Source organism: Pithys albifrons, chromosome 15 (assembly GCF_047495875.1).
Source record: "Pithys albifrons albifrons isolate INPA30051 chromosome 15, PitAlb_v1, whole genome shotgun sequence".
Classification (NCBI taxonomy): domain Eukaryota; kingdom Metazoa; phylum Chordata; class Aves; order Passeriformes; family Thamnophilidae; genus Pithys; species Pithys albifrons.
The window spans coordinates 11,105,902-11,129,924 of NC_092472.1; the positions used below are offsets into that span (position 1 = coordinate 11,105,902).

General features: G+C 43.9%; 1 protein-coding gene and 1 long non-coding RNA gene across 5 annotated transcripts in view; one reads left to right on the forward strand and one right to left on the reverse strand.

Moving 5' to 3' along the window:
• The window catches only part of SFXN1 (sideroflexin 1), a 42,720-nt gene that overhangs the window by 8,645 nt on the left and 10,052 nt on the right, over nt 1-24,023 (forward strand). The window contains exons 1-5 of one of the 4 annotated variants that reach the window (XM_071570355.1): nt 9,858-9,966; nt 10,992-11,095; nt 19,732-19,906; nt 20,566-20,736; nt 22,920-23,018. In XM_071570355.1, coding sequence (XP_071426456.1) covers nt 19,743-19,906; nt 20,566-20,736; nt 22,920-23,018 — 434 coding nt within the window. In that variant the 5' untranslated portion in view covers nt 9,858-9,966; nt 10,992-11,095; nt 19,732-19,742. Of the gene's footprint in view, nt 1-9,857; nt 9,967-10,991; nt 11,096-14,646; nt 14,814-19,731; nt 19,907-20,565; nt 20,737-22,919; nt 23,019-24,023 lie in introns of those variants that run through there. The other 3 variants (XM_071570356.1, XM_071570358.1, XM_071570359.1) reach the window with 3 other exon arrangements.
• On the reverse strand, nt 556-3,849 carry LOC139679007 (uncharacterized). Its single transcript, XR_011699124.1, has 3 exons — nt 3,772-3,849; nt 3,301-3,638; nt 556-707 (listed from the first exon to the last, which is right to left on the reverse strand). It is a non-coding gene; the product is annotated as an uncharacterized lncRNA (long non-coding RNA).

A 24,023-nucleotide genomic window follows, 5' to 3' on the forward strand; every position in this document is an offset into this window, starting at 1 on the left:
GCTCCCTGACCAACCTGTCACCAGCCAGTGCAAGAAGGATCAGCTCTCATCCATGTGTGGACTTGCCTAAAACTGCCAGCAACAGGATGATGATGCAGGTGTTTACTGGAGATTCAGAAACAAGCACAGAACTTGTTTAATTCTCCCTGGGTACCCACATAAAACATCTGCTTAATTTTATGTAATGCTTTTCAATCACTCCTGACTGATGCTGGAATCAAAGCAATGCCCAGCAAAGGAAAGGTGTTGTGTCTCTATTCCCATCCTGTGAGGCACCTGCTCCTCCCCGGGGACTCTACTTATAAAGATTTAAAATTTATAAATACTGAGTAGCACCTTGATCCAAATGATCTTCATCCAAACACTAATTAGCTACTGGAAGACCAAGTCAGAGCTGGACTAAGCCCAGATCAGAGATTCACAAATAAACATGCTTTAGCCTACAAAATAGTTCACACACTAGAGCTGGAGAAAGGCAACTGAATTTACAAAATATATTACAATACATGGATACAAATTGTACTTACATCACTCTCAGGATGCCTTTTTGTGTCTGCATGCACGGGATTTATTAAACATAAAGTCAGCTGAGGTATGGTATCAGAAATAATGTCTAAAAGAGCTGTCAGGTTTGCAAATAGCTGGTTATGTTAATAAGCCAAGGTAACTTCTGTCTCACTGTAACATTCTCAGGAAATCAGGGGTCCCTGGAAATGAAAAAACAGCTATGAACCCTTTTAAAGGTCACTGAAGCACATTGTCTAAATTGATGTTATCATGTTGAGCATTCCACAGCGAAAACTACAGTAGTAAATAAAAAAGCACAGAGCAAAGAATGGCAGAAGAAAAAAAATATTACTAACATCTCCAAGGATCTCAAGCTCAGTCAAGAGTGATAAAGATCCATCAGCAGAGAGAAAGGATCAGTGAGAGAAATGATTTCTAGTCCCCAAACACTGACAACAAGAGGCCTAAATATTCAGTATTGAGTGTGGGCACTTTTTCTTGACTGTAGATTAGAGGCATTTCCCTTGGTGTCTGGGGGATTCAGTAGGGCTGATCTCAAAAAGCACATTAATGCCCTTGTGATGTTGACTTGTATTTCCAGTGGCAATCAGTGCACAGAATGTCCCTTGGTATCAGGTCACTGGTGAAGTATGTGAGGAAATCTCAACACTAACAGAGAAAAGGAAAATGAAAAAAGCCCACACAGAAACACCATGTATGAAAGTCTGAATTTAAATAACTTATTTGAGGTGGCTAATTCAGGCAGGGGCAGAGCCGGACACAGAGGGCGATGCAGGACAGTATGAATGGGAAGGATTTGCTGTGCAGTGCTACTGCTTCCTGGGATCTGGAGCTCATGCACTGGCTGCAGGGTGCTCAGGAGGCAAGATCAGGCACTGCTGCTCCCCTGCCATCTCCCCTTCTGAGCACTCTCGGAACTCAGAACTCAGCCTGATCCCAGCCAGGAGAGCCCAACTCCATCCCCGGCCCACTCCATCCCTGTTTGGAGTCTGCAGAAGGGATTTCTGCTCTGGAAATCAAGCAGCAGCCTTTCAAAAAGCAGACTCGTGTCACACACAAGCTTTAGGAGTGGTGGAAAGCCATCATCTGGTTGTTTGTAAAGAAGAAGAAGAAGGAGCCATGTTTCTCTCCCAACATCTTCCTGCTCAGAGCCCATTCAGGCTCTGGTCCCCTTCCCCTCCCTCACCAGTGATCCCTCTCTATGCCTGCAAACCCAGAGCAGAGCTGGGGAGTTTCAGCTCTAACACCCCAGATTTTACAACAAAATGGCTCTTTTTGGAGAGATGAGGAAGACAGGAAAGAAAGAGAAGTACCAAACCTGCAGTCAGGGATCCAAGCAGAAGCTGTCACCTGCACAGTCCCCAGCTCCAGGAGCTGTGGGTAATTTCAACTCAGTGCAATGCTGCCAATAACTGTGTTATTTAATCGGCAGAGCTTATGCAGTGACTTTTTATGGGGTTTTTCCAGTTCCACCCACTCACTCCCACAGGACCAGAGAAAGAAAAGTTTCCCACAAGGAACACTTGGAGTGACCTTCTTCTTTGAGCTTGACCTGCTCCATCAATCCAAAGACCATTACTGGATCTTAAATCACCCTGGAAATCATTCAAGCAGGGAAACCTAAAATTTTCCCCCTTCTCTTTCTGGGATTTCCATCTGCCAGAGATACAGGGTAGGAGAGGGATTACTGCCCTGCCAACACTTCCCTCCAGAGTGGGTAGAGAGCCAAACTGCAGAGGATGATAAGAATAAATTATAGCTGAGAGGAGAGCTCTAAGGAAAGAAAAATGCTTCCTCTGACTGCCTCATCCCTGCAGCACAGCAGAACAGTGCCAGGAAACCCACAGCAAACTAACAAGATCCTTTCTTTAAACCCTAATCTACCCCAACAAATAAAAAACACCTCGAAATTTCTGATTTCACTGACAAATGTAGACACTGGATATACTGCTGAATTTTATATTCTAAGCCATGTACATAAAATCTCTCCAGGGCTGATTGCTGTGGGCCTACTATATGAAAAGGCTCAGAAATTAGTAAATCAACACAAAAATACTGACTGGGTCATTACTTCCCTATTTAGGCTTTATTTGCATAACCTTTTTTTTTTAAATACCGTATAGCTTTCATTTTTTCTTTCACTCCACACTGGACAGACATTTTAGGCCCTCAGAAAAAAAATAAATATATGAATCTAAAGAAAAGTCATGGAGAAAATGACAGCACTTTTCATGTTAAAGATGGCTTTGACATATTAATTAGTATCTCAGAAATGAAATAAAGCCAGTGATACAGAATGATTCATTAGAATGAAATTAATCTGAGGAATAATTAATTCTGAGGGGATGGATAAAAAGAATACAAATAGATACATTAGCAGCAAAACTCTTCAGCAGTGAGTTTGACAGTGATTTCTAGCAGCAGCGGATGAGATTGTGGATAATACAATTTTCTAAGCAGATGGTTTGGTAGGTGGCATTCTCCCTCCTAAGCTGGTGTTACAGATTTACTCCTGAGCTGCATGCCAGCATCAAATAGATCCTTACCCATATTCCAACCCAGCCCCTGACTGATGGATGGAGAAGAACTGTTTAACAGAAGATTTTTTTGGTTTTCTGGTGCAGGACATTTTCTGGTACTTACAGCAAGAGAGCAATAGTTTACCCCAGAGCTAATTGCTAAGTTCACATAATTACACATCCAGCATGGTCAGGCTCCACAACTTTGCCACTGGCAGCCTACAAATCCTTGAATTAATTATCTAATACCTACCAAAAAAATAGAAGCATCACTTCTTGCTCGTAGTGAAGACTCACAGCAGCATTTCAGACCTACACTGTAGGGAGCCACAGGGCCCAGCCAAGGCTTTCTGCAAGGGTAGCAGCCCCACAGTACCCAGCAGGTCCAGCTGTGGTAGAGAGGGTCAACCAGCAGTCCAGCAGTGACAAGACCACTACAAATGTCCCAGTCTTGGTGCTCTGCTGTATCAGGCAGCATTTTCCCATCTGCAGCTCCCCAGAGAACTCTGCTGATGTTGCGATGTCACAGTTCCACCTTCAGGTTCTCCAAGGCAAGATGCTGGTTGTCAAAGTCAAATCACACAGTCTGGGCTTGATGGCAATCAGAAACATTTCATCAGGTACAATAAAATTCCAAACAAGAATCCTTTTGAAAAACCTACTGATCCAACCAGATTACCCCAAACTACAATGTACTCCCAAATCCACTTTCACCCTAGCTCACCTGGATTTGTTATCCTGTAGCAGCCTCTGTGTCTGTTCCACCACATCAGGCAGGACTGTTTCACCCCCACAACCTGAGTAACATCTCCTTCTTTGCATCCTGCCTCAATGCCCTTGGCTTTTCCCTACCCTGTGTTGCAAAGAGCTGTTGTGAAGACAATCTCTAACAGACAGTACTTTCCCAGGCTGGAAATGTTCCCTGAGTTTCACCATCCATTTGTCAACATCTGTCCCAAGGTCAGGGGCCTCCCAAGCCAGCCAGTTCTCCCTGTTCCCTTCCAGGAAATCTCAGCTGCCCAGGACTGGGCTTTGTGCATGCCAGGGCTCAGCTCAACCAATACAGGCATCCAGTGTCTCTTCCTCAGCCCATCAAACCAGTCCTCACCATTTAGGAGATGCTAAAATCAGGGATGTCTTCTAGATACATGTTCTATTTTGGAAAAGGCTATAGGATATATTCCTATCTACTTTCTAGGTTCATTTTCCCCCCATTCTTTATAGTGATTTTCTTCTGTGCTTTTCTCAGCATTTTGTTCTAAGAGTTTCCCTGTGTCTTAACAAAGTATGGACAGCTCAACCAGGATTTTTCCATTGTTTTCTTGCATTTTCCCACATTCAGTGCCAGCACAATCATCAGCAGAACACTCCAGCATGGTGCACGGGGGCTTTCATCAACCCAGGGAACCTCCAGGGAGCAAAGAGAGCCACGAGACCCTGTGACTGATGGCACCTAAGCGGGACCAGGAGCAATGGCCTCGAGTTGCTCCAGGGGAGGATTAGATTGGATATTAGAAAAAATTTCTTTACCCAAGGGGTTGTCAAGTCCTGGAACAGGCTGCCCAGGGCCGTGATGGAGTCACTATCCCTGAAGGGATTTAGAAGATGTGCAGATGTGGCTCTTGGGGACATGGATTAGTGGTGGCCTTGGCAATGCTGAGGGAACAGTTGGACTCCTATGATCATAAAGGGCTTTTTCAATCTAAATGATTCTATGATTTTATCTTCTTAGGAATTTCACATGTCTTTGTAGGATTTTCCTAGTGATCTCTGGGAATATACCCTCCAGTTTTCTAGGAATTTCCACACAGCTTTTAGGAAATTTCATCTTGCCTTCTAGTAAACCTCCTCATTGTTTTACAAGTATTTCTTTCCCCTTACCAGGAACTTACATTTGCCTCCTAGGAATTTCCACATGCTTTTAAGAAACTCCTAATGACCTAGAAATTTCCCTGGTGTTTTTTAGTAATTGTGTTCTATTTATAGGAATTCCCTTCTGCTCTTTAGAAGTTTGCAACAGCTTTCTAAGAATTGTGCATTTCTTTCTAGGATTTCTCCATTGCTTCACAGCAATTCCTCCTTACTTCATCAGAAATTTCCTCCACCTTTCTGGGAATTTGTAGTCAATTTTCTCAGAATTCACATTTTGCTTCCCTGAACTCCTCCCACAGCTTTCTAGGAATTCACTTTTGCTTTCAAAAAATTTCCCCAATTTTTTTCAGGAGTTCCCTGTAGTCTTCTAGGACTTTAAGTGATTTTCTAGACATTTTCCATAGCTTTATAGGAATTTCCTGCCTCCATGAATCTTTCACCGCTCTCTAGGCATTTCTATCATCTTTCAGGTATATCTATCATGCCATGGCACAGTGTCAAGTGTTGTTCCATCCTGTTTGTGCTGCTGCATGTTGTGACATGCTATGTGCTATTCCGAGTTGACCTGTGATGTCTTGTTTTGTCATATGTTGTGCTGCCACACCTTGTTCTCACCTGTTTGCTCATGTTGCTGCAAAAAATGTCTTGTGTATCATCTTCTGCTTCTGCATCCTAAGTTCCATTCTCTTTGGTTGCAGGAATAAACATTTGAGAATTCCTATTTTTAACTGCTGTTTTACAAAGCCATTGGAAAAACTCAGGAGGTGCAAAAAAAACAAAGCTTCAGCTATATCTGGTCTGTACATGATGACAAAAAAATTGTCAGGTCTGGTTGAGGCAGTTTTAAGATTCTGTGGCTATTCCCTGTGTCCTGTGGGATATTCCTGCACTTCATCTTGCCCCCACAGGTGCATATTGACATCCCAGATCCCTCAGCATGGTCAAGAGCCTTGCTGCCAACAGCAGCTGCCACAGGGTGCTCAGATGCTTCAGGGCACGAATGGTCCTACAGAAGACATTTATAAAATAGCCACATCACAGAGGAAATGGCTTCCTAATCCCCTTGAAAGGCTGGTTGATCCCTTTAAACATAACTTTATGTCCTTTCTAATGCAGATTGGCTTTTCATCGTCATTCTCCTCTATTCTTATCTGATATAACTATGCATCTAGAGAAATAGGAAAATTGAGTGTGCATCAATTTAGCTTGGCACAGTATAGCATGAGTAATCTAGAACTGAGTTCAAATATTGCAGATGGAGCCAAAACATTGAAGTGATTTTGTAAGTAACAATCTATCAGCTTATATAAGAGTTTTATTACAATTTATATTGCCAAAAATGTAGTGTTACTGGTCTGTTTGATCAAATTTCTCAGGATAATAGTTTACTCCTTATCCACTAAGAATGGAAAAACAAGGTGATGTTTTTTGATATACTGACAAAGAGTCACAGACATCTCTGGCTCATTTACAGAAACAATCCTTGAACTCCTCCAGACTGTGCTGATGTCCCTTCCAGTCTGGGGTTGGGATTTTCGACACAACATTCATGTACATTACATCAGGAAACCACAGGAAGTGCTGTATATACATGGTTCACCTCACTCAGCATTCTGCTCCTGATGGCAAAATCCAGCACAAAGCCTTCACAAGCACCACCCCCACTACCACCCCCACCCCCCACCCCCCATCAAGTGCTAATGAATAGCTCCCAGAAATGTTGCTGATTTCTTCTGGCAAACCCCTGATAACAGCCAGCTTGTTGACAAGGCCAGTTCCTGACACCATATTCCAAAGTCAGCAGCTGAATACACCCCAGATCCTTGCACTGTACCTTCAGGAATGTCACCACATCATTCCCCACCTGCTCTACAACTACTTTTTTCATGGAACAGAAAAGTCTTGACTTCTCCCAGACTTGCCTTTACTCTATGACTGCACTGTTTATCATCCAGGATTTGGAATTCCTGGTCCTGCAGTGCCACTTACTGGACATTTATGTTCATAAAATCAATGTGCAGCAACTCTTCATTTTTTTTCAGTTGATTCCCAAGGCCAATTTGAAATAGAGAAAAACAAAAAACACTGATGTCCACTTAGAAATACAGGAAAGCTCAAGGAAAGCAAATACAGTAAAACTGATTTCTTAGATGAGGCTGTAATTTTAGAGGAAAACAAATTCTCCTTTTCTGGTCACTGTAGAGAAGAATTTGTTCTATAATAGTCTGGGAATTCTTCCAGGTGGAAACATGTGGATGATTAAATTCATGCCTAGTTCAACAAATACTTCTAGGGGTACCATCAGCACCAGTTATACCCACCAAAAACTAATTCATTTCTGTGCATGACATCCAGCTGTTTCTATTTTCTGAACGAGGCATCTTTCCTGATCAGTCATTGCAACATTTTAGCAACAAGTGTCATGACCATCAAAGATGTGTTCAGTGTTCAATCTGTCAAGTGGTCATGAAGACTGGAATGTGCCTGACAAGATGAAAAAGAATTAAAGACACTATCAGGGAAGTACATAAATTGTGCACAAATTATGTTGTGCAGGAAAAATGCAGTGCAAGAGTAGTTTTTACTCTTTCATGATGGACTCTCACCTGGTATATCTGCACCTGCAACTGTCATATTTATGACTGTAAAACCTAAGTTGTAGAGCCACAAGACAAATAGAAGATATACATCTGAGATTGGGTGTGTCTGTGTCAGAATGAAGGCTAAATCTTAATTTTTCAATGAAAATCATAAACTGAGTTGGCTAGTTAAAAGCTGAAAACAAACTCCAGCCTACACAACTATATTCTAATTTTTTTTAAAAATCAAAATTTTCACAGAAGTTGAGCTTTATAGCAAAGATTTCATCAGTAAATGTATCTCCACAAACAGTAATACCTGGGGAGAGTAAATGCTTTTTACTATAAAATTCCCATTCAGTGCCCTGCAATGAGCAAGGAGAGGGAGGTCAGACCTTGCCAGCACTGTATTCAGGGTGTTTAAATGGAGGATTGCTCTGCGTGCACAGCTGTCACCCCTCCATGGACGGGACCTGTGGACAGCGCAGTGATGTTACAGTGGGAATTTTAACAGAAGAGGAACTGGGCTGGATTATAGGTGGTACTTGCTATCCTCTTGTGTGTGTTGGCGTGTTATTCTGGTCCACAGAAAGAAGTGAACTAGCTCTAGTACTGCTGTTGCTGAACACGTGTTCCCCCACACCCAGAACACTCAGCATCACTTGTTGTGTCGGCTCGCCTCGGCTTCGAATCGGCTGGGATTGGCTCGGTTGGTCTTGGGCCGGGGTTCGGCTTGTCTTGGCTCTGCCAGGGCTCGGTTCGGATGGGTTCTTGTTCCAATCGGTACGCGTCGGGTTGGGACCGGTCGGGCGGAGTTGGTACTGGTCAGTACGGGTCGGCACTGATCGAGTTAGCACTGGTCGGATCGGCACTGATCAGGTCGGCACTGATCGGGTCGGCACTGGCCGCGTCGGTACTGATCGAGTCGGCACTGCTCGGGTTGGCACAGGTCGGATCGGCACTGCTCGGGTCGGCACTGATCGGCACTCACGCAGCGGTGCCGCCCCGCAAAGGGCGCTCCTCGCGCCCGTGGCAGCCGCAGGACGAGGCGCCCACCCCCGTGTCATCCCACCCGGGCTGACCCTCCGCCCGCCCCGGGGCTGTGGCCGTGCCCCTGCCAAGCCCAAAACTGCCGCTCCCCTCCCTGTGCTCACACTGTGCCCGCACCAGCCCTGGGGACAGTGTCATCTGTCGGGACATGTTGAGTTACAGACCACGGGGACGAGGCAGCAGTTTGTACAGGGCTGACGTGGACTTCAGAGGAAGGAAAAGAGCAAAACAGAAGGGCTGAAATTCCTGAGTGTTTCTACTGTCACAGCATCCCAGCCACTTCTGGGAATAACAGAAAGAAGGCAAATGACAGTTGTGAGGCCACTATTTGTGCCAGTGGCGATTTCCTCTTCCACTGCTGCATCCACATCATTACTGGCTATCAGCAGCTTTGAATTCCTTAAACAGAGATGAATACACATCCTGCCCTGAAAACCATGGCCAAAGTAACAGGAATATGATGTGCAGATGAGAATGTTGCTGCTTTGAACCTGAGAACAGGCTGAGTCCAGGAGGAAAGCAGCAGTGATGCTTTTGCAGGAGCACTGCTGCCTTCCCATTGCTTTTATCAGTCATAAGGGTTATGGGTTGGGAGCCTGGCTCAAGAAGGGATGTCCTGCTTGAGTGTGAGCAAGGGGGTGACAGTGACTCATTATCTGGCTGCCAATGCACTTTTTATCTCCTTCCTTAGGTGACAGCAATGTGATAAGACCTCTCATACTTGAGCAACCTTCAAAGCAGCCTCCTGAGCTGTTGGTGCTGTCCTCACTTGTGGCAGTTTATGGTCACCTCATTGTCAGGTTTGGGGTCTTTGGTGTGACCTGGGTTTCCAATAATAAACCTGTAACAACAATCCCAATCCAGTGCTGCCTGGAGAAGAGACTGAGGTCAAACCTCCTCGGGGTCTGTGGTTTCCTCCCAAGGGGCAGCTCCGGTCTCTGCTCTGTGTGATAAGTGACAGAACTCGAGGGAATGCCTGGAGCTGTCAGGGGAGGGTTAGCCTGCATATTAGGAAAAGGTTCTTCACCCAGAGGGTGGTCGGGCTCCCCAGGCAAGTCTGGCACAGCTCAAGGAGCGTTTGGACAACGCATTCAAGCACATGGTGGGATTATTGGCGCTGTTCTGGGCAGGGCCATGAGCAGGACTCTCATGATCCCTGTGGGTGCCTTTCAACTCAGGATATTCTATGAAATAATTAGTGTAATTGCATGTAGAGACATGTGAGCCGCCAGCGGAGGGGCCGTACGGGTGTCGGCGGCGGCCGCGGGCTCTGCCCGCACTCCCCGGGCCTGCCGAGCCCTGCCCCGCCGGGGCGGAGCGGAGCGAGCGGGGCGGAGCCGCCGGCCCCCACCGCCTCCCGGCCCCTGCCCACGGCACCCAGAGAGGCTCTTCCGGGCAGCGGGATCAGGGCGGCTGCGGTGAGTACCGGGCCGGGGCCGGGACGGCCCCGCGGGGATGGGCCGCGGCTGGAGAGCGGGCGGCGGGGCGGCTGCCGTGTCAGCGCCGCTGCTGCACCGGCGGCTGGGCAGGGACGCAGCCCCTCCGTGCCACCGCAGCCCCCTCCGTGCCACTGCAGCCCCTTTTGTGCCACCGCAGCCCCTTCCGTGTCACCGCAGCCCCCTCCGTGCCACCGCAGCCCCCTCCGTGCCACCGCAGCCCCCTCCGTGCCACTGCAGCCCCTTTTGTGCCACCGCAGCCCCTTCCGTGTCACCGCAGCCCCCTCCGTGCCACCGCAGCCCCCTCCGTGCCACCGCAGCCCCCTCCGTGCCACTGCAGCCCCTTTTGTGCCACCGCAGCCCCTTCCGTGTCACCGCAGCCCCCTCCGTGCCACCGCAGCCCCCTCCGTGCCACCGCAGCCCCTTTTGTGCCACCGCAGCCCCTCCATATCACCGCAGCCCCCTCCGTGTCACCGCAGCCCCTCCACCAGAGAGCGGCACCTCGTGTGGCACCATCCCCTGCACAGGGGACCAGCCCCATCTGTCACCCTGGTGTGTTTGTTACCCCTGTCCCCTCCGCAGCGGTCCAGCCCCATGTGTCGTTCTGCCCACTCCATAGGGGTGTCAACTCTGTATGTCACCCCTGTCCCCTGCACAGGGACCCAGCCCTATCTGCCACCTCAGTCCCCTCCACAGAGGACCAGCCCCCCATGTCACCCCCGGTCCCTCTGCAGGGGCCCAGCCCCATCTGTCACCTCTGTCAGCCCTTCAGAGGCCCTGCTCTGTTTGTCACCCTGTCTCCTCTGCTGGTTCCCAGCCCCTTGTGTTGTCCCATCCCTTCCACTGGGTACCAGCCCCACGGGTCACCCTGACCTTGTGGCAGGGCTGGACACTTGCGGTACCACAGCCCCCTCCTCCTTGCACACATCACAGCTCCTCCTTCCCCACCTGCCCCCCAAATCTCCCCCAGCCACTCGCTGTTCCCTGATGTGGGCTCTGTGTCACAGGGATCGCGTGGCAGTGGCACAGACCCCAGGCCTGCAGGGGACAAGGCTCCCCGCTGCTGCAGCAGCATCTTTTCCAGAGGAGGAACACACAGAATAACTCCAAGGTCAGTCATCTAGTAGCCAGAGATATGGATTTTAATTATGACTGTTGACTTTTTAAAGTTTTTCAGTTATAAATAATTTCCTCTTATAATGGGTGTGAGGGGTGATGTGTGAAGACTGGCTTTGTACCAATGTGCAATTAAATAATCACCTGTATGGATCCTGTCAGAAAAAGATACATGAAATAGTGAAAGCATACAGAAGAGTGCCATGAACATGCATGGGTAGAGACAAACCTACTGCAGTTTACCAGGGCAAAGGGTTAAAAACTAAGGAGCAGAAAGAAGCTTGCAGCAACCAGGACTGAAATAAAAGCTTGCACTAACTCTGATTAGCAAAGAAGGTTTGTTTTTCTTAATGTGAAGATGAGGTGAACACGTGCTGTGTCCCTGTAATGTGCCTCATGTTTGATGGGGATGGGAGAAGAGGTGGCAGATTGAAAGCCAACACTGCTGAGTTGGCTGCAGGAACCTCTAACATCTGGAGTGGCTTTAGTGCAGAATGATGAAATCTCTGGTCAAGTTACACGCCAAAGATGGCTCCTGTTTTGAGGAGAGAGCCCCAGGAGCAGGCTCGATCCATTTCATCCAGTCTGCTGCTTTTGTTGCTAGGCTACAAGTGGGATGTACATTTATAAGGAGAAAAAAAACAAGTGTCTTGTAGTGTTGCCATGATTTGCCTTCTCCAGCATTCTGTTTAGAACTGCAGTAGGAAAAATAGTGCAAAGATTTTCCTTGGTCATTTAAGTAGGTATTTGGTGGTAGAAGCTGCTTTGGGGAACAAACACTTGGCAAGTGACTTTGTTAACATTTGGTGTGAGTACATTGCATCAGACTTCTCCCAGACATCAGCTGTGCTGCTTACTTCAAACTGTGGCAGCAAACTAGTGCAAATAGAGGAACACCAAATACCTTTGCTTACCAACCCTGATAAGTCTGATATGTGCTCTTTTGCCACCACACAAAAATGCTTTTTTCCCCTAAAAGTTCTTCTCATTTGAACTCATTAACTGCCATGACTGACATCCCTGGAGAAGGCCTTGTGTTCTTTTCTTTGCCAGAGCAATTAAAATCTGGGTAGTAGCTGGGTTTGCCTTTCTGCTGCTGCTTTGCCAATGTGTTGTAGTTTTAAAGTAGAACAAGTCACCTTTTACTAATGAAAGGGTGGTTTATCTCCTGTCTTTTCTCCTAAGCCAACACATCAGCTGTTTGGGTGGGCATTGAGGAAAATTGGGCATTGGAAAAGAAAAATCTGAGTTCGTTCAGACAAAGGAGCCCCAGAAAGGAACATTGTGTTATTTGAGGAATAAAGAGGCCTAACAGGATCCCTGAGTATTTTTCTATGAACGCAGCATGGAAAAACAGGGAAATGTTTCCAAAGAACTCAACTCTGCAAAAACAAACAGCAATTTGGTGCAATGGTTGCTTTGGCTGTTCTTCTCCCCATTTTATAGCAGCAGGTACTTTTCTCAACCTCAAGGTTTTCCAGCCTACATCTCATTTCACAGAGCTTGGCACAGACAGCTGGACATCAGATTGTTAAGAGATTGCTTTGAAAAACTGAGATTTAGGGACCTAAGTGTGTCAAATCTTATTTTTCTCTCTCCCAGTGAGTCTGCATATGAAATGTCAGCAGCACCAGGCTCTAACTTTTAAACTATTCCTATTATAAAGGATCATAAAGAATTCTGTTAAGAAGGAGGTATGGCTACTACCTTCTGTTTTTACTGGATTTTCAGGGAAAAGCCTCACTGTCACTTTTCTAAAAAGGAATTCTTAGTTGCCTCCTGAAGATTTTGTGAATCATGATATGATCTGAGCAACCTGACATCATCTGAACTTAGGGGTCTGAGTCCTGGTAAAAGACACACAAGTTATACCTTCCTTTCAGCATTTGTGTTGGCCCTCCTATGTGCAGGCTGGCTGGAACTCTCTTTTAAGCTGGAATACCCAGCACATTCCATGCTTTGTAATTGAGGGTTACACATTGCAGTTTGGGAGTTTGTGAGATGTCACAATGTGCATTATCACAATTATATCTGCACTGCTTTTGGAGGTAGAAATCTCTTCAGACTTCTCCCTGGGTTCACGGGTACCTCATCATGAAACTTTTTTTCTGGCACAGTATTCCAAATTTTAGTTTAGATGCTGGAAAGAAGCTGACAAAGTTTCTTAATTATGAAGTGTATTTTTTTCAAGCCTTGGGTTAAAATACATGGTGTCAGTAACATAAGAAAATATAAATTGTTTCAAGGAAGGTAGCAAAGCTGCTTTTCATTGACTGTGCATTGCTGCATGAGTTTAAGTTGTCCAGAATTTCCCAGACCATGTGCCCATCTGGATTATTCAGTCATGCAACACAGTTTATAAATTGTAAAAATAAATGAACAAATGTCTGACTTGTTCAGAATTGAGTGGTATTTTACTGTCTAAAATAAATTAAATGGTAATTGCTACTCTTTTAGTTGTTGCTTTGTTGGAAAAGTGGTTGCATGACCTTCAGTGGGATGTTTAAAATGTGAACTTTGAAAAGGAACTGCAGAGTTGAACTCCTGACAACTCCTGAATCTGCATTTTGTATAATTGCTGCAACTGCTGTTGTTAACCTTTAAACAAGGTTTAAAGTCTTTCGCTGTTGCTGCTTCTAAGGCAAATCTAAACTTAGCCTTTGAACCAAAACTGTTCATCAGACTTTGTGCTGGTTTTGTATGTAATTATTATATTAGTAGATGCCACTCTCACTTATTCTTAAGCCCTTTTTTTTTCCACCTTCAGTTAATATTAGTATTAAACATTAGACCACGAACTGGCAGATGATTCTATCTGATCAGAGAGGGCAAGAAATTTGTATGTTCTTGGTACTGAGACTTCCAGCTCAGTTCAATATCACTTTCTGATTAAAAGTGCAAGTCAAAGATCTTTTCCCCTGGCATTCTTATCCTGATTTATGATGCATGATAGAATAGAATCACAGAATGGCCTGGATTGGAAGGAGCCTTAAAGATCATCTCATTCCAATCCCTCTGCCAAGGGCAGGGACACCTTCCACTAACCCAGCTTGCTCAAAGCCCCATCCAGCCTGGCCTTGAACACTTCCAGGGATAGGGCAGCCACATCTGAACCTACTCTCTGTGTCAGTTTGAAGCCATTCCCCCTTGTTCTGTCACTCTAGGCTCTTGTAGATAATCTCTCTCCATCTTTATTGTGGGATTCTTTCAGCTACTGAAAGGCCACAATTAGGATCCCCCGAAGCTTCTCTTCTGCTGGCTGAGCAGTCCCAATTCCCTCAGCCTCATGGAGGGACAGCACAGTCATGGAAAAGTTCATGAACTCAAAATCAGTTACGACTCTGAAAACATGCCCTGGTACACAGGAAAAGCTGCAGTGTGAAATACACAGATAATCAAACCTCTGTGTCAGTGCTGGGGAGACAAACAGTGCCCAAAAACATTCCTGGCCATGGGAATGCCGTCCCTCGAATTGTTAACTCGCTGGAGCGCAGCAGGGAGCGGGTTTGCCCGGGCCAGCTGATGCTCACCCAGACAATCCGGCAGCACAAGGGCGGATTTAGCTGCAGTTCTCCATGGGCAGTTTGGATACAGTTGCCCTGGTTTGGAAACTGAAAGAGTTTAGTGATATGAATGTGCCAGAGAGCATAGTCCTTTCTTTATTGCTCATTTAATTTACTGGTGGGGACTGTCACCAGCTGCAGGGTTTGCAGGTACAAGTAGTTCTATTAAATACCTTTCTAATTGATCTGTTGTTTAAAATGATGAAAATACATATTATTTCCTTTCTTATTGCATGTTTTCAATGATAATGGTTTGACTGTGTTACAATGCTGTCTTTTATCCTTTCTGTTACTGTTGATCCTCCTGTGTGAACATGACCTCAAAGTGATACTTCAGTATGGATTATTACAGTAACTGTTGTGTTTGTAAAATTTGTAAAATTCTTGCTGTTTCCCAAATCATCTGTTAATGTGGAGGAGAGTTGTTTCACTATCCCCTTGGGCACTTTTGCTGCACCTTTCCACCTTAATAGTTCAGGTGCTGTTGATGCAAATGTTTGTCTTATATCAGGGTGGTCTCCCCTCTGCTGGTACTCACTGAATAGCAATGATAATTTCAGGTGTTCATATATAGGCACCTCAATTAATTAATGGATAGGTAGTCGTTGGGGTTTGCCTTCCTTAGTTGACTGTAACAAAGCAAACAATTTTATCTCTGTTGTAGAGGACTTGAGCTTTTGCTTTCCAGTTTCTTTGCAAACTTATCTCAGGGTTCAGATGGATTTATTTAAATTTGATTTAACCAAAATGTCCTTTATTTTTATTTTACACAATTAAATTATGGATAATGAGATTAGTTTTTTAAAAGCTGTATAGTTCATGATGATGGCTGTTAGATAATGTATTGATGAAACCATTTTTGTGCACAGTCACCATTTTTACGTTATAGTTGTACATTTTTTTTTATAACTACATAAAGTATTTAGAAAGTGCATAAGCATTTTATTAACTTAAGGTTTTGCTTTATGGGATTTGTTTCCCTTTTCAGAATTTACTGATTGGGTCTGATAAGTCATGAGTAGAATCATACAGTTTCTTTTAACAAGAAACTATAGGGCTTTTATCCTAAAAATATTTTGCTGGAAAACTTGTAAATTTTCAAGGCAGAAATTCCATGGTTCTCTTAGGCACTATTGCAACAGGTCTATGACTCAAAGTCCCAAGACTGGCAAACTCAGCCGCCTTTTTTGCTTCACTGCAAGTTTTATATGTCTCTAAATTATATAATTCCAGTGTCTGAACTCTTTTACACTCCTTTGTATGGGTGATATCAGCTCCTTCTCTGTGGACATTGGTAGTCTGTCTGGTTTATTTTAAAGTTCTTTAGAACAGAACTATTCCTTCTTACCTACTAAAAGTGCAAGTCAATTATATCAGTCACATCATTTAGAAAAGAAAATGGGTTTAGGCACTTAAATAGCTGTTGCCTAAAATGTTACTGCCGTTTTTACATGAGATCTAACCTTTCTCAGGGTAGACAGCTGTCCACTCCCCTCCATGCTATGCAAGATTGGAGGCTATATACTGTCCTTTATTAAGATTAATAATAGTAAAGTCAGTGTTTTCTGTTTCCACCTTTCTAAACACATACAGTGTTTTCAAGCAAGATCTTTTGTTGTAGCACATGTATTAATTGATGTTTTCCATTTTTCTGGTAGGTTGCTTTTGCTGCTGGAGCACTAACACTTCTTTGGTAAATTTACAGGGAGAAAGAAAGACCAAGCACATGCTGTCATGCTCCTTCTAGCTGAGTCTGGCTAGCCTGGGTAACAGGGAGAAAGGCATGGAAACAGGAATTTTGCCTTGTGCTGACAACGAGAGTGGTTGTGTACAGTCTTTGGGTTGCTTTTATTCTGCTAGAGTGTGTTACAGCCACCCTGGTTACTCTCTTACTCCTGTTGCTTGTATCTTGTTATCTCTTCTGCCATCATACCTATAGACACACAAGGGTTGGGAGTTCTACTGGTGTGCAGCAAGTTAGACCTCTCTTGCACCCATTTTCTTGTTCAGTAACATAGACACTTAGTCTCTGGACTCTGGCACGTGGAAATGTTTAAAATTATCTTTGCTCGGTGTTCCTTGTTCTTTGTTCTCCCTGCAGATTTAAGGCTAAACCTGACTTCTGCATCTGCAGAGCCTGAACTTAAGCACAGCAGTGACCCAGGGTGGTCACTGGTTCATCAGTTGGAGGAGCTTGGCAGTGCAGACCTTCCCTGCTCCTCCACCTTCTGCTGTGCGTTTTCAACATCCTAATCCAGGAAGCTGGGCTGGCCTCGCTTTGCTTTCACAGAATCACAGGATGGGTGTAGGTTGGAAGAGACCACAGTGTGTCATCTGGTCTCACCTCCCCGCTCAAGCAGGGTCACCCCAGAGGACATGGCACAGGATGTGTCCAAACAACTCTGAAGTATCTCCAGTAAGGGAGACTCCACACCCTCTCTGGGCATCCTCTCACTTGCAAAGTAAAGAAATTCTTCCTCCTGTTCAGGTGGAATTTTCTGTGCATCAGTTCCTGCCCTTTGCCTCTTGTCCCATTGCTGGGCACCTCCAACCACAGCCTGGTCCATCCTGACCCCTCCCTGCAAGCACTGACAGACATGGATGAGGTTCCCTCTCAGCATCTTCTCTGGAAGCTGATCAGCCCCAGCTCCCTCAGCCTTTCCTGCTCACAGAGACGCTCCAGTCCCTTCAGCATCTCCGCAGCCTCTGCTGGGCCAGCTCCATGAGCTCCATGTCTCTCCTGTAATGAGGAGCCCAGAACAGGACACAGCACTCCAGCTATGCCTCAGCAGGGCTGAACAAGAGAGGCAGGATCCCCTCCCTGATCTGCTGCCAGTGCTCTTCCCAATGCACCCCGAGATCCCATTGGCCTCCTTGGCCTACAGGACACACTGCTGGCTCAGGGACAGCTTGTTGTCCACCAGGACCTCCAGGTCCTTCTCCCCTTCTCTGCAGCAGATCAGAAACTGCCTGTACAGGTGCAGGTGCTTTCCTTCTGGTGAATTACTTTTTTGCCCATTAGTAAGTTCTGTCAGCACACCTGGGTTATGGAGCATCAGAGCAGACATGGGGTAGATCAGGTGGGGAGGTGATAAAGACAGGATGTGAAAGTGGTGTCTTTTATGTTCTGTAGATCCACCTTGAACCATCTGCAGTGAAGGAAGATCCTTATTGTAGATTTCTTATTACCCTTTTGTGGACAGAGGTATCAGATGTATTTAAAAACAATTCACAGACAACCCAGTAGTGTATATGCTAATTAGAATGAAAAGAAAGAAAAGACCCTCTATTTATGGCGTGCTTTATTCAGCATTTGTTAGCTTTAAACAGATTATCATAAGCTATCCTAGGCAGTTTTTAATCTTTTCTTAATGAAACAGATAATTTAATTATAAAAATATTTTTATACTTGGACTTTCCTACAAATAACGTACCAATAGGAAAGCATTCATAGAACAAGTTACCAGCCCTAGTGTCCGTTTTTGGGGTTTTTTTTGTGGAAGAGTTTTTGAATAAATGAATGCAGTTGCCTCACAGGGCTTTGCAAAACCAGCAGTTCCCACTTTACACCAGAAGATGGACTGTTGTTTCACAACATGTCAGTATTCATGGGAGCATATTTTTCATGATAAGGTACTAAAAAAGGGGAAAGAAACCTAAGGAGTCTCTCTTGTTCAGATGGTCTGCATGAGAATTTTGTTCTCCAAATCTGCCCTGAGTCTTTTCTCATTTCCATGACCTGTGTTCATCTGTGATGTGCCTGGTGAGAAATGTATCACATGAAAACAATCCTACTAATTAAAGAACCTGTACAATAATGAACTTAACAGTGAGGGAAATGTGGAGGGGGGAAGGGAGCAAAAATTAGTTTGGCCTCCTGTACCACATTTACCAGCCTTCTGGAATCACAGAATCACAGAATGGTTTGGGTTGGAAGGGACCTTAAAGGTCATCCAGTTCTCCCTCCTGCCCTGGGTGGGGAAGTCTTCCTGTTGCTCAAAGCTGCTGGGTAGATGGGAAGATTTGTGCCTCTATTTCTGTAGAAATTTACTTTTCCAAAGACTTGCAATTTTTTCCACTTGGGGTAGAGGAAAAGCATCATAATTGCATTTGAGAGCCTGGCAAAGCTTCTTCACATTTCACGAATCGTCTCTCCTTTTTTCCCACAAGTTCTTTTTTATGATGGAGACACTTGACACGAATTAATTACTTTCTATTTGTGGTGTTTGTTGCAGATTTCTTCCATTGCACATTATATAGGTTTTATCAAATTGACCAGAATGTCTCAGACAACTTCATGGTGTTCTTGAGTCAAGATGAAAATACACTTGAGTGGCAGTTTATGCCATGTGTGTTGGTTGTCCTCACAATAATGACATTTTTCCTATTAAAACGGATAAAGTGCTATGTGACATCATCTGTGTTTATATAGAAGCAATTTCCTTCAGCCATTTGAACAAGCATTACATGGAGGATGTCCTCTTTTTAACTGGCTATTGGATGTGTTTCAAAAATTTCTCTTAAGAAAGTTAAAATTCATTCAGCTTGTGCTCTGGAGGGGCTGTACTCCTTTTGTTAGATGTTGAAGTAAACTTAGACATCCTGAAATAATTTTTAATTTTCTGAGCTTTATGGCCTATAAATGCAAAACTGTGTTAGTTCAGTGTCCTTCATTGTAGTTCTTTAACCATCTTTGAAGTATCATTAGGAGATCTAGTCATATGTTCATAATGAGGCAAATTGTTGTATTATATAATCTCTGTGTTGTTGAAACATGGATTTAGAGAAACATTTATTAAAAGAACTTGGTGAGTTTGTGTTCCTAATTTTATTTTGTTTTGCTATGCCAGAGAAGTTAACTGGGTTTTATTAAATATTTCTTCTGTCACTTCACTTTATAGCACTTCAGGCATCTTTTGAAATACTTGAGTTCTCCTTCCCTTCAATACGATATTTTCAGCAAATTTTCAGGTTTTTTTACTCTAAATGTGACCACTTCTTGCAGGTTATAGATACATTAGGAAAGAAGGAGAATTCTGAATTGCAAATTTTCCTGTTTTCTTCACAGAGTTTTAGAAGATGTCAGCGGATATACCATTAAATATTAATATCAAGGAGCCTCGATGGGATCAAAGCACTTTTGTTGGACGAGCCAGTCACTTCTTTACTGTAACAGACCCCCGGAATATTTTGTTATCTGATGCCAAACTGGAAAATGCAAGAAAAATTGTGCATGATTACAGGTATGGCATTGACTACTTCTACTGCTGACCCAAAAAAGTCCATGTCAATGATAAGTGCATGGTAATGTGTTTATAAAGGAATATTTAAAACACTGTCTTCATTGCACCACTCTTTATTCTTACTTCAGAGCTTGAAACCTTTTTTTTAAAAAAAAACCACAAATTTGCTAATAGTTGCAGAAGAGTTATGTCAGCTGAGAACCCCTGTTAAGGGTTCTGAAATACAGAAGTGTCTAATTCTGAAAATAGTTACTATTACAGCAGAGCTTAAAACTTCCTCTTGTGTGTTGCATTGTTTGGAACAAGTGGTTTGTTAAATACTCAGCAAGTGAATTTTAAAGTTTCTCACTAATGACTCCAGAGATTTTAGCTCTAAAATCTACTACAGGTTTGAGTAAATAGAAATTTGGTGCTGAATGTATTGACTAAGCCAACATGACTGCTGCTGGGAGTTTTGATTCTTTTTGTTTCACGAGTCCATTTAAAAGCCAAAGAAGATCTACAAGCTAACTGTGAGGCTTGATTAACCTAGAATGAACATTCCAAAATCCTCTGCTGCCACACTTCTCAGTGTGGTGATGGCACCACTCACGAGGTTGCATTTTACAACAGTTCTGCTTTTTGCTGTTGTCTTATTTTGTGTTTTAACTTGTCCCAAGGCAAGGTATTGTAGCACCTGGCTTGACAGAAGATGAGTTGTGGAGAGCAAAATACATCTATGATTCAGCCTTTCACCCAGACACTGGTGAAAAGATGGTCTTGATTGGCCGAATGTCTGCTCAGGTCCCCATGAACATGACTATCACAGGCTGTATGATGACCTTTTACAGGTAAGTGATGGCTGTGTAACACATAAAACATTTGCCTACAGATTAGATAAGTGAGAATCAATGTTATTGTCAAAAGATTTATAATAACTATTTTTAAATGTAAATTTTTGCTTCCTTTTCTCTCTCCACATTCCCTCACACTGATTAACAGTTCCCTCTAGAAGTAGTTGTGAGATAAGCCCTTAGCCTCCTTCACCATCCCAATTTTCCTCGAACTGGGAAATGTTCCAAAATCCCATCTATGTAGGAGAGTTGTGTGGAGGACAAAGAGAAGGACATACCTGGGAACTTCTAACCTTATTGGTCTGGCGTGCAGGATGTTCTGTCTGCCACGTGAGTACTCAGTATGCTTCAAACCCTCAGTCATCGAGTTTCTCCAGCTCCCCTTTGATCCCTACATCTCCTCGGTGACTCTGGAATCCAGGGAAATCCACAGCAGAAGCCAGGGTGATCTTTTAGCAGCTTCTGTGTTAGAAATATTTTTTGCATAGTGCTTGATCAGCAGGAACTGCTCAGAGAAAATAGTGATAGTGGTTTGTAGGAACTCTTGACACACACCCCAGACAGACCCAGCTCTTTTGAACACTTAGAGCAGCTTTGTATCTTTTTTTTTGCACTATTACTCAGGTTCACCACTAGATGATTTATTACCCCGGAAGGTATTGGTTCCTTTGTACCAAATCCTCAGCACTGCAAGTAGGATTGTTTAGAAGTCCTTAGATGATGCAGTGTATCCTCTGTGTCACTGCACATCACATGCTCTGGTTATTGCTGGCCACTGGAAGAAGCAAATTCCCTGTTATACCTGTGAGGGGTCTTGGACGTGCACTAAGACAATGTGAGTCACAGCTAAACCTTAGAGCAGGCCTAACATCCTCTATACACCAGTAGCAAAGGAAAAAGAAAAGGTGAGTCAGGAAAAGATTTGCACATGCATAGAAAGAAAGGAGGAAGAACAGCAGCAGTAATGGAAAAAATCCTGCTGGTTTATCACTGTTACTTAGGCATCTCAGATACTGGAAACCAGAGGGGATAAGAATACACTCCCAAATCTCCTGTATCTTCCCACTGTTTGCAATTTAAGAAATAACATGTCTTCCCATTTCAGAATATCATGACAGACACACACCTCCACTCCAGTATCTCTTCTTTGCTTTCCCATTACAGAATAATTGGTACAACTGCTGCTGGTTCTTTAGCCCTCACTTTCCATATCAGCCTTCCAATGAAAACTCCTTTCCTGTTGTGGTGACTGCCTGTGTTATTAAGTAATTTAAATAAATATAAGCTTTTAGAGTCCTATGAAATGTTATTTTAATGATCAGAAAATAATTTTCAGTAGCAACTATTACTTTTAGTGGCCTGGTTCCCCCAAGTGAAATTTTGGTGGAGCAGAATCTTCAGTGGTGTCTCCACTGTGGACAGAGATTGTGGTCTGAGTTCACAAACACATAATTTTCTCATTGTATACTCTCCTTGTAAAATGGTTATATCTGTAGTTTAACAGGGACCACATCAGCCTGTTAAATGGGGACACTGCAACTTGTACAGGACATATTTTTTCACTGCCTCCTACCTATGCTCACTAATTGGCACCTTTTTGTCATACCATGTTGAGCCAGACTAATTTCTGTTCTGTATCTGTGCTTAAACATGTAGATATTTTCATTAAAATAATTTTTCAATTTGAAGTTTTGTCTTTTAATCTGGTTCTGCATGTGACTGAATGTTTTAATGTCACAGGGGTTTATTAAAACAATTGCATCATAATAGCTTTTTGAAGACTGAAGGGATAAACCTTGGCTCCTAAAATATACCTCTCAGTCCTTTATGGAGCTTCCAAAGAGAACTAGCAGACGTAGAGGAATAATTGGCCCAGAAAAGCATTCTAGACATTACAGCATTTCTTATTTTTCTGGGTGGTTTTTATGGAGGGGTTTGCCATAATGCTTTTGTTAGTACAACAAACCTTGCTGGTCAATTACAATGCTTTTAAATTCTTCTCCTGGAAGAACTCTTGATAATAGACAGTGTTTCACTGACTGTGTTGCTTCATTCAAATAAACAGAATGTCTGCATGGTTACTGCTGGCAGAGACTTTTCTTGATTTGTCATCATTTTTCTGTGCTGTTGATTCAGCTGTGGTTTTAATAATAGTAATTACAATTGTTTCTCTTTTCAAGAACAACACCAGCAGTGCTTTTCTGGCAGTGGATCAACCAGTCCTTCAATGCTGTAGTAAATTACACGAACAGGAGCGGGGATGCCCCAATCACTGTCAGGTCAGACACTGAACCACATCATTCTGATGAGTTTCTAAGTTGCTCTCTGATGTACTTGATTGAACATGGTTGGGCATTAAAGCTTGAGGTGAGAGAGGGTTAAGTTTTTCCATCTATACTAATTACTAATTGGATATGCACAAATTAGAATTCTGAGAATGGCAGAGTAAAGAACTTCATTTCTGTCTTTAAAGACAAGCCTGAGCACCTTGATCATGAGCACTTACCAATGTAGTATTTAATAGGAGTCTGCGTTGTAGGGCTCAGTCAACCATTTGCAAGTGCCTCGTCAGTTTGGTGTCATACCAGGATATTTCTAAGCTGATGTTTTGGATCTTTAGGTGTGTCACTGTGCCACCCCCTCAGTGCCCGGCAGGCACCACAGTGGGGGCTTATTTACAGAAAGGCATTCCTTCAAGAAACTGGTCTGTGCTTGTTTCTATGTGATGGCAAAAAAAGAGACTAAATAGATGCAGCAAGCAAGAAATCTCAAACTGGAAAGGGGGAAATCAAACTGAAGGAGGGGAAATTTCGGTTAGATATACAGAAGTAATTCTTCCCTGTGAGGATGGTGAGGCAGTGGAACAGCTTGCCCAGAGAAGTTGTGGATGCCCCATCCCTGGAAGTGTTCAAGGCCAGGTTGGATGGGGTTTGGAGCAACCTGGGATAGTGGAAGGTGTCCCTGCCCATGGCACAGAAGTAGAACAAGGTGTACTGTAAGGTCCCTTCCAGCCTAAACCATTCTGTCATTCTGTGAATAGAGAACTGGAAGTAGTGCTTGACTTTCTGGTTTTGGGCTGCCTTGCTTAATGCTGGGCAGGAGAAAACCATGGATTCAAGCATATGCAGACACCTCCTAGCTGGGAAGAATGTGCAGTGTGGTTTAGAGCAGAGTTAGCTGCAGAGGCATCTGCGTGTATGGGGGTTCATATGGTTGATTTTAAGTACTATTGTAGACATGACCTTGGAAATCCAAACTGATTTTATTAGGTTAAGCAATTAGGA